Consider the following 11,254-nt stretch of genomic DNA (forward strand, 5'->3'; position numbering starts at 1 on the left):
GGAGACTCATGCGTTACAAGGAAATTACAATTGTTTAGTGATATATATGTTTAATATATACATAATCAATTTTACCATTTTGAAGGTTTTATGTTCATATCTTTAACGAGCTTAACAAGCTAAACGAGCCAGCTCGCGAGTTATACGAGTCGAGCCAATCTTGGGTTTAAGCTCGTTATAGTAACGAGCCGAGTCAAGCTAGCTCGGTAACGAAACGAGCTCTAGCGAGTCGAGCTGAGCTAGCTCGACTCGGCTCGAATTCCAGCCCTAATGATCTGACGTGATTGAGATTGTGTACGTACAACTATGTGAGTTGATTTTATTGTTTGCTTGCAAGAATTTCTTGCTATTGGCGATTTATTTGATTTGTGTTGATTGCTTTGCAAAGGTTTGTTCACAAAAATAAGGAGGTGTGGGTCAGTTTTGGAAAAATAAATAAAGGGGGTTATCACATGGTTTAAAATAAAATCGATGGGAAGGGGCATATCTCCATGAGAGAGGTGGAAGCGATGGAAGCAAAGCCAACAAATTTCCCTTTGATAGTAGAGATTAAATAAGAAAATTAGGTGGCCAAGGAGGATGTCGCCGATGTGCTTGTGGAGATGGTAGCATAGAGGCTTTGGCACAGGCGGCAAAGTCGAGGTAGAAAGTGAGTGGCATGGGCAGTCACTAGGTGGGCAATCGGTCCACATTGTTGACGTCCAGAAAACTATGAGGTTTTTTTGGCTTGTGACTAAGTTGAAGATATTTTTTGCCACACTAAGGCTCAACTTGTAGTTTCCATTTTATTAACATAAGCTTAGACAAACTTAGCAAAAAAATATGTGGCAAAATATGGCATTGGAAGGCTTAGAACCACATGCTACATCTCGAATTTTTCCTTGTCCACCGCGTTTGGTGTCCATGTTGTTGAGGGTACTTGTTGTGCTCTTAGTGTTGCCTCTGACGAAGACTTTGGTGGGACTGTTTGATTGCATAGTACCTCCATATGGAGTGTGGCGTTGCAAAGACCGGGCTCCATAGAGCTCGTTTTGCAAAAAAAATAAATCAAAATATATTTAAAAGTTTCAAAAAATGCCATTTTTTTGTACAAATACATATGCATATTCTTTAAGTATATATAAAATTTTAGTAACTAATTTGATCATTTGCATGCTACACAAAAAAGACAAATATCTGATACAAATACAACAAAGAAAAAGCCTATTTCAATCTGTGTATTTGTCTTTTTTGTATACATCACATATGAATACATATGTTTATGAAAATTTGTACACGCATACACAAGTATATGTCTACATGAAAACATTTTTTTCAGATTTTGTTTGAGTTATGGAAAAAGTATTTTGGCTGAGAAATGTATATAGAGCTTAATGGAGCTCGGCCTCTGCAGCCACTTTTCGCTCCATATGGGTTTATTAGTCTCCCATCGTATTTTAGATCAAATTTTGATCATATATTTGACTAGCGAAATGTTAATGTATGTCACCAAAAAATATATTGTTGGATTCGCATTTGAATGTAGTTTCTAATGATATTATTTTTGCTACGTATAACTTATATTTTATTAATTATTAAAATCATGGTAAAAAAATGACCAAAAATATGAGGCGACTAGTGAACAAGGACGGATATAGTAATTCTTATCCTATTTCTACCAAGTGATCAGCTTGGTAAGCTATCAACAAAAAATGCAACCAAATTTCAAGTCTCAAAAGTTGAGGACCTCCCTTTGGTGGCAGTGTTGAGCAACATCAAGACAAATTGCCCAGCTCTACACCTTTTTCTTTTGATCGTGTCAATTGGTCCTCTTTTTTCTCACATCACGTCAATCGGTCAGTTAAAAGTAACGGGTATAGCACATGTTCTTGCTGGCTCGAGTCGACACTGAATGTGCATTAGCCCGTCAGAATGAAACAAGAAATAAGAAAATAGATTTTACGTCTAATAGCACAATCCGTCGTAGTCTAGGTGGTTAGGATACTCGGCTCTCACCCGAGAGACCCGGGTTCAAGTCCCGGCGACGGAACACTTTTCTGTGTTTTGTTCTTCTGCTTCCATAATTTGAACTACCTACGTTTTTTATGTGCAGAGATCGGTTCATTTTCAGTAAACAAAAATAGGCAAGAAGTCTTTGTGTAACATGATCTGTAGACTAACCCAACCAAGGCCCTAACCTTTACTGCCAACAAGATCCTTTCAATTCAAGAAACCTGCAAGCACTCAGTAGTTCAGACAGTCCAGGGGAAATTCAATTGATCTGAAACAACCAGGCCTGCTGTACGTACTAAGCCAAGATAACCATGAAACTTTTTAAGAGAAACAATGTTTTGAAGAAGCTTGTTATGATACCATGTTCAAATCCTGAATATTTGCTTAGGCATGGTACATGCCTTCAGCAAAATGGTGAACCAACTCAGATGGAAAAACAAAAACATGGGTCAAACACAACTTAGCTAATAAAAATAAATAAACATCTTGGATTTCAACAGGACACGCCAGTTGTTTTTGACAGAGAATGCCATTAGACTGAAGTAGCAAACTGATAGTTACAATTCATTATTATGATATGATGATCATACAACAGAAAACATTTCCAACGCTATGTAGAACTCATGGTTGTTGTACCAGAAACAAACCGGATTGACGTTGTTTCTGTTAGGAATATGCAACTTGTATTCCCATGAGGCCATAGGCCGATATATATACACGTATAGGTGTGGAACATATGCAGAAAACCCCTTATACAACGGGATAAATACAAAGGGGTACATGACTTATATTATAACTCTAACACCCCCCCTCAAACTCATGGTGGATGAACAACACTGAGTTTGGAGAGATAAAAGCCATGTTGTGCTCTAGTCTGGGCCTTTGTCAGGAAATCCGTCAACTGTAACTCAGAAGGCACATACTGAAGAGCAATAACCTGATCCTGCACACCAGCGCGCACATAGAAAGCATCAACACCAATATGCTTGGTGAGCTCATGCTTCACAGGATCACGCGCAATGCTAATAGCACCTGTACTGTCAGATAAGAGCAGAGTCGGTGTAGTGACAGAAACACCAAAATCCTGAAGTAACCACCGTAACCAAGTCACCTCTGCCGTCAAAAGAGCCATTGCTCGCAACTCAGCCTCGGCACTCGAACGGGAAACTGCAATCTGTTTCTTCATCTTCCAGGCAATGAGAGAACCACCAAGAAAAACACAGTAAGCAGAAAGTGAACGGCGATCTGAAGGATCACTAGCCCACGTAGCATCCGAATAGGCCTGAAGCTGTAAAGAACTGGAGCGAGGAAAGAATAGATGGTGAGAGATCGTGCCCGAAGATATCGAAGAACACGAAGGAGATGACTATAGTGAACCATGTGGGAGCAGAGACGAACTGACTCAGAATATGAACCGGATAAGAGATGTCCAGACGAGTGACAGCTAGATAGACAAGACTGCCAACAAGATGACGATAACGCGTCGGGTCAGGGAGAGGATCACCATCAGTAGCACGAAGGTGAAGATTGAGCTCCATAGGAGTCTCAACAATGCGCTCGTCAGTAAGAGCAGCACGAGCAAGAAGATCCTGGATATACTTTTCCTGGGATATAAAAAAGCCATAAGAGGTAGAAGAGACTTCAATCCCAAGAAAGTAGCGAAGAGGTCCAAGATCAGACATAAGAAACTGCTCACTAAGACGAGCCTTTACAAAGGCAATATACTCAGGGTCGTCACCAGTGTTGATCATGTCATCAACATAGAGAAGAAGAAGAGTCCGACCACGAGTGGAAATGTGGACAAACAACGCTGGATCATGATCACTCGCTGAAAAACCAGCGGCAATCACCACAGAGGCAAAACGCTCAAACCAGGCGCGAGGGGCTTGCTTAAGGCCATAGAGAGAGCGACGAAGACGATAGACCATGCCATCAGGAACAGAATACCCAGGTGGGGGCTGCATGTATACCTCCTCACGCAGCTCACCATTAAGAAAGGCATTCTTAACATCAAGCTGAGAAACAGACCAATGACGAATAGAGGCCACAACGAGAAGTGTGCGGATAGTGGTCATATGGGCCACAGGAGCAAATGTCTCATCGTAATCATGACCATGCTCCTGCTGAAAACCACGAGCCACAAGACGAGCCTTGTAACGCTCAAGAGAACCATCAGAGCAAGTATTAACCTTGTAGACCCACTTACAAGTGATGGGACGAACACCGAGAAGAAGAGAAACAAGATCCCATGTGCCGGTGCGCTCAAGAGCAGCAAGCTCCTCTGCCATCGCAAACTGCCATTCAGGATGAACAAGAGCATTGCGATAAGACGTAGGCTTGAGTATAGCCGAAAGAGCATATCGACTAGGAGAATAGAGGTCAGGGGGAGGGCGAGGCCGAGCCTAAAGACCATAAGGCGGTTGGGATGAGGAGGACGACGCACCAGAAGTAGATGGCACGTCAGTGGATTTATCCAGAACACGTGGACGGCGAGTATAATGAAAAGGAAAGGAGGGAAGAGGTGGAATCACTGGAGGTGGAGACGGGGAATGTAGCAATGACGAAGGTGGAGAAGGGGAAGGTATCGGTGATGAAGGTGGAGATGGGAAATGTGTCGGTGATGAAGGTGGATAAGAATCTGTAGGAGAGGATGGCGTCGGATCTGCAACAGCAGGACGAGGAATAGGAATACTGGGCATAGAGGGAGGTGTGTCAGGAAAAGTGAGGAAAGAGATATCCTCCACTGAAAAGGTTGAGGAAGATGGACGCGGGTAGAAAGGACGAGACTCATCAAAAGTTACATCCCGAGAAATACGCATCCGACGACCGATAGGATCCCAACAACGATAGCCCTTATGCTCATCACTATAGCCTAAGAAGACACACTCAACAGACTGAGCGGAAAGTTTGGTGCGTTCACGAGGGGCTAGAAGAACATAGCAAACACAACCAAACAAACGAAGCGCCGAGTAATCAGGAGAACGATCAAAGAGACGCTCGAAAGGAACGCCACCCTGCAAAGCAGTGGAAGGCTGAAGGTTGATGAGATAGGTGGAAGTGGAAACAGCCTCGGCCCAAAAGTGAGGTGGAAGAGAGGCGGCGATCATCAACGCACGAGCCGTCTCAAGAAGGTGACGATGCTTGCGCTCAGCCACGCCATTCTGAGCATGAGCACCAGGACAAGAGAACTGAGCAAGAGTACCTTGCTCGGCAAGAACTCCACGCAACATCTTGGAGATATACTCTCCAGCAGAGTCAGCACGGAACACACGAATAGGCATAGAGAACTGAGTGTGGACCATGGCAGCAAAATGCTGATAGATAGATAAGACCTCACTATGAGAAGACATAAAATATATCCATGTGTGCCGAGAGAAATCATCTATGAAGATAATATAGTAGCGATGACCTCCCTTCGAGGCAAAGGGAGCTGGACCCCAAACATCAGAGTGAATAAGGTCGAAAGGACGCTGAGACACAGTCTCGCTATGAGGATAAGGTAACTGGATCTGTTTGCCAAGACGGCAACCCTGACAGTCTAAAGACACACCGCCGGAGACGGATCCAAGAAGGCCACGTCGAACTAAAGAGGAGAGACGAGAGCCACACAAATGACCAAGGCGATGATGCCACTGCTGAAAAGAGCTAGTAGACAAGGTAACCGAGGCGGAGAGACTGGCAGCGGTAGCAGCGGAGGGAAGGTGAAGCCAGTCAAGCTCCCAGAGACCCTGAGAGTCACGGCGCCGAGGGCCAGCACCAAGGAGAGTACCAGTGTGACGGTCCAGAACAGAACAGGAGTCAAAGTCTAGAATGACCCGACAACCAGAGTCAACAATCTGACCACCAGAAAGAAGCTGCATGGTAAGTCGAGGAACATGAGCAACATCAGGAACATGAAAAGATGAGGTGCTAAGAATGCCTCGACCATTAACCGGGAGGGAGGTACCATCAGCAGTATGAACATGAACAGGAGAATCGAGTGCACGAATGGAAGACAAAGTGGATGAATCATGAGTCATATGAAAAGATGCTCCAGTATCAAGAATCCATGAAGATGTACCTGACTGTGTAGAAGGTGGTCTCACAATGCCAGAAGACTCAGTAGCAGAACCAGCAGAACCTGTCGATGAAGAACCAGAAGCTGGAGCTAGCAGGCATCAAAGTCGCACAATCTCCTGCTCGGTCAGGGGATGAACTGAAGAGGTCGATGTAGATGCACCCGACAATGGAGAGCCGGAGGTACTCAGCAGGGCGCGAAGTCGCGCAATCTCCTCCTGAGTGAAGTACATAGTTGAAGTAGTCGACGCAGTAATACCGGGAGATGAGCGACCACCACCATCTGTGGAAGCCGCTAGATGTGGCAGTGTAGAATGACCAGCGGCATCCACAAGGACCGGTGGAGAAGACAAGACCGTATGCAGACAAGCACCAAGCGCGAAGGGAAGACGCGTGTGCAAGGCACGGTCAATGGAGTCATATGCACCAGCACCACCGGTGAAAGTCGCGGGAGGTGTCGGGGAAGAGCGACATTCACCGATGACAGTCGCGAGAGGAGTCGATGTAGAGCGACTATCATCATGTGCGGAGGTAACAGGAGGAGCCGCAGAAGAGCGACCAACACAGCCTGCGGAAGACGCCGAAGAGGAGGACGTCATAGACGAAGGAGGATCAAGCACCGAGGAACGATGCATATGCGAGACGGGATCAAAGTAAGGAACACCGTCAAGAGTAGGCGGACAACGAGTGAGATGCATACGCGAGGAAAGCATCATTTTTTCTCTTTTTTTTCTTCTTTTTTTTCTCTTTTTTTTGAAGAAAGCAACGACAGCAGAACAATCAAGCCACAACAAAGAAGCAGGCCTCCTCGAGTAGCCCACCAGCAGCCCAAGCAGGCAGATCGATCAATCGGTCTAACGCACGGACGCACACACGTACGTGGAACTGGATCGCCCGGCTGTTGAAGGCGAACGAACGCGCAGCAAGCGGCGCATTGACCAGGGCGTTCCTGCCTGCGGGTGAGGCGCGACCGAATCCGGAGGTGGCCGGCGGCAGCCCACGACGGGAAGCTACGAAACGGGAGGCCGGCAGATGGTGTCCGGCGTCGTGATCCTTGGCAGGCGGCGCGAGCCGTGGCAGAAAACGGCAGCCAACGTATAGGACTGGAGACGGGAGTGCTCGGGCCTCTTGCGGAAGACCTGCAGCCGATCGGGAGAGTGCAGAGCGGCTCGATCTGGCAGAGCACGGAGCGACGGAGTGAAGCCGGGGAGGAGATCGGAGCGGGTTGGCGGGGCCACGTCGGGAGTTGAGTTAAGCAATCGGCCGAGGAGGGAGGGGAATAGCGACGGCCGATGCAGGAATTTGGGATCGGGGAGAACGAGTTGCGCGTGCTGAAAAAAACCCTAGGGCTCTAATACCATGTTAGGAATATGCAACTTGTATTCCCATGAGGCCATAGGCCGATATATATACACGTACAGGTGTGGAACATATACAGGAAACCCCTTATACAACGGGATAAATACAAAGGGGTACATGACTTATATTATAACTCTAACTGTTTCTAGCCATTAAGATGCTCTGATCGTCGCCATATTCATTCCCATTAATGTCCTCCATCTGTCTTGAGCCTTCTTCCTTTCTACATCCAGCGACAAGGAGCCATCCATGACGAGGTTCGTTATTGCGAGGCAGGCCAGCCAATCAATCTCATATGGGCAGAGGAAGTACTTGTTGGTCACACTTGCACAGTCAATCTTCCTTATCGACCTATCACTGAGGCTGAATAGAAAGAAGCCATCTCCATCAACCCAGAGCACCACCGCACCGCTCTTGCCCCGGAACATCTCCAAGCTGACCTCCCCCCTCATCCCTAACGTGACCACCCGCTGCGGCAATGAACTTCTCATGTCAATCCTTTCAGATAGCACCCAGCTGCTGGTGTCACTGCCAAGCTCACTGTTGTGTTTCCAGAGTGACACCCGCAGACCTTGCATGAAGAGCAACAGAAGCCCACCGTCCGCTGAACTCCCCAACACTGGATCCTTGTTGCGCTTTGCTTCCGGTGGGAGCTCCAGGTATGAAAGCTCCATATTGCCAGTGTGTAGTGTGGCAACATGAGTGAGCGACAATTGTTTCCAGCTATCACAGAGCCAGCTGATGACACCATCATAAGCAGCTGCTGAGGATGGCACTAAACAAAGGCTACGCCTTAGCTCAGGAACTACTGGAGATTCCATCCATGTTCCAGTCTTCGAGTTGTAGCACACGGAGATGAAATGCTTTAATCTTCTTATCCAAATGGCAGTCAACTGGAAGGACTGGGACACATGTCCATAAATGTCGACATCATTGGTGACTAATAAGGCATAATGGTGAGGAGGCATATATTCAAGGGTAGGAATCTTAAAGGTTTCACCAGTAAGAGGATTGCAAACACATAGCACATCCCTCGTGGCCTGACCATTGGCGTCTTTCGATTGGCGGCGGAGGACCAGAAAGCTGTCCTGGGATGCAATGGGCTTATAGAAGTTGAGGCTTGCACATGAAGGTCCCAAGGGGTAATGGCTTGATAACACTGCGAGCGGATTTGCTGCCAACAAATCATGATAATTCTGACTTCCACACAAAGCTTGGTGCCAAACAGCGGGTTTTGTCAATGTGATGCTTCCAGAGCTCCGGAGAAGACTTTTTCTTGTCCTGGTAGAAGAAGCCAAGAAGGAGGGATGGGGTGAAGCCGTGGTCACCATGCCGCCTCCTTAAGCGATCAAGGAAAGTCGGGTCCTTGATGATATTGCGCCAGAACTTGCAGGACGATGCCAGGCGGGCAAGGAAGGCTGAATCAGAGATGTGTGCCGGGATCTTGTACATGATGTCCATAGGAAGATGTGGCGCTGAGTAGCCGTCCTCCATTGGTCTCTTTTTTTACAGTCTCCAATCTCCATTGGTCTTTCCCTGTAAAGAAAAGCAAGCCACGTGTGTTTATCCCATGAGTTAACTGATTGCCCCAAGGGAATTTATCATAGACTTTCTTATGATGACTTAATAGAAAAATCTGATCGAAATATCTCAAAAAAAGTATTTGGAAGAAACCCCGTAGGAAAACTGCACATTCCAATTTAAATCACCATCCGAATAATAGTAAGGCAGACTTGGAATATTCGACAAAGCTATGGTTATTTCCATAGAACCACAATAATATGCCTAAGAGATGCGACACGCGATTCATGAAGCTGCACGGTAAAAATCCATTCCACATTCATCAGCAACATTAGGGCTAATTTTCGATTAAAATATCAAACCGATTGAACTGGCATTAAATTACATTACATAGCAAGACATTCTTTTACTAGAAAACAGTTTGTATGGAAGGACACCAACATGGTCATGAGCCAAACTTAGAAACATTAAAAAGCTATGATTATTCTGGTGGAACCACAAACTGACAAACACATGGAACTGTATGCCTATAACATATGACTGGTGATAATTATAGTGTACCAGTTTTGAATTTGGATTTACTACCCTACCATTTGCTTATCGCCCAAACAACTGTCGGCTCAAAAACCATGGTTTATTTCTCCTCCCATGTGCCAACCATCAAACAAACATGGACACAATCAGACGGCTAAGATCAACAGGATTTGCTCCCGCTCCGGGTGCACATGCCTGACTGGGTTTGTCAATAAAAAGAAATTCTGCAAGAGCTAGCACCTTGCAGTTTGTATTATTTATTATACGCGGACATCATTACTCAGTTGTAACCAATGTTAGCTAAAGTTTTATTCTGCTCCATAGAAGTGAAATATTTTTATTTCAGTCCACCATAAGCTTTGTCTCAAGCTAATACAAGAGTATCTGGCAACTCTAAATAAATTTAGTTTCACAAAAAGCCCATATGTATGCACAGTACACAACCAGAGTACTCAAATGGAACTATGGTTTAATGGAGCTCATGAAACAACATAGTATATAAATAAAACTGCAGCTTTTATGGTGCACCAAAATTCACAAAATCGGCTTGCGTCCTGGAAACTCGGTTCGATTTGTGCAAGTAATTTGCATCTTATTATGCAATTTATCATACTAGTTCACAGCTGTTGCAAACATATATACGCGAAATTTACTCGGGATCTGTGCACCGATCATACAGATCTATACACGTGCCCTCCTACCAGGGACCGATGATTCATGAGCCTATGCGGCCAGTAATAGCACAGCACACCACTGTTCATCGCCGTTGCCGTTAGGGTTAGGTCTTCACCCAATATCCCCAGCTGAATAGCTGATCCAGCATCTCGTTACCCTACTGCGATCAAAATAAAACACTAGGCAACAACCCCACAGACAGAGAAACTGCCAATCAATTTCGCTGGCTCGGGAGCAGACGGTTTATGGGGGTGGGGGGAGAAATTGCAGACAGAGAACTAAGACCAGCCAGCAATCACGACGTATATCCATCTGCCCCCAGATTGTTTCGATGATACTACAAGACAACTTCGCAGTGGATAGATTCATGGGAAGAGAGGTACCTGGTCGCCATCGCCGTGGGCGCCGCCGCGTTCGCGCCTGTGTGCCGTCTGTGTACGGGGAGAGGACGACAGAAATGGGGCCGGACGGCGATCACTAAGCAAGAAGCCTCAGTCGTGACGTGTACGGCCCGGTCCAATGCCTGCTTTATTTTAATATACAGACGCAAGCGCTTATATACACGGACATCCACTTATTCGAACACACACGCACACCTTATCCTTATAAGCACATTCAAAAGACCAGCCGGCATATTATTTTGAAATTTACGAAGTAGCCGTAGGCATCTCGTCGTCGACGGGACGTCTCCTCCCATTGAATGCGCATCACCAGAAATCCTGAAATAAATCCAAGAATAAATGCGAACACCAAAACTTAAACTCTGATGAACCGAAAATACCACAGTTCATGTAACCATTCAATCATATGTTGGTTCGCAAGCCTGCTTCTTTTAAAAGAACAGTACACAGCCTGCTGAGACGGTATTTTGTGCGCTTGGTTAAAAAAAGCTAGACCAACGTTTGTTTCAAGGAAAGACGTAAGAGCAACTCTAACAGGTGTGCAACGCGCAGTGCATTAAAACAAGTTTTACAACGTCGAAATAACATGTTTTTGTGCGCAGTAGAGCGCTGACTCTAGTGACAACTGTAAAATATTGCACGCGCGAGCCGCTCCGGCGCTGCCAAAAAACAACGCGCTAGAGCAACCAGAGCACATACGAACAATATTTGAGAAA

General features: G+C 45.8%; 1 protein-coding gene and 1 non-coding gene across 2 annotated transcripts; one reads left to right on the forward strand and one right to left on the reverse strand.

Annotated features, from left to right (window-relative positions):
* The first annotated feature begins 1,956 nt into the window (after positions 1 to 1,956).
* TRNAE-CUC (transfer RNA glutamic acid (anticodon CUC)) lies at positions 1,957 to 2,029 on the forward strand. The gene has a single exon. It is a non-coding gene; the product is annotated as a tRNA-Glu (tRNA).
* Positions 2,030 to 7,559: 5,530 nt separating this feature from the next.
* On the reverse strand, positions 7,560 to 10,620 carry LOC123101719 (uncharacterized). The gene is made up of 2 exons (XM_044523043.1): positions 10,521 to 10,620; positions 7,560 to 8,943 (listed from the first exon to the last, which is right to left on the reverse strand). Exon 2 carries the CDS (start codon positions 8,736 to 8,738, stop codon positions 7,560 to 7,562), a length of 1,179 nt encoding a protein of 392 aa, XP_044378978.1. The 5' UTR covers positions 8,739 to 8,943; positions 10,521 to 10,620.
* Between the last annotated feature and the right edge of the window lie 634 nt (positions 10,621 to 11,254).

Source organism: Triticum aestivum, chromosome 5A (genome assembly GCF_018294505.1).
Source record: "Triticum aestivum cultivar Chinese Spring chromosome 5A, IWGSC CS RefSeq v2.1, whole genome shotgun sequence".
In the NCBI taxonomy this organism is placed as follows: Eukaryota; Viridiplantae; Streptophyta; class Magnoliopsida; order Poales; family Poaceae; genus Triticum; species Triticum aestivum.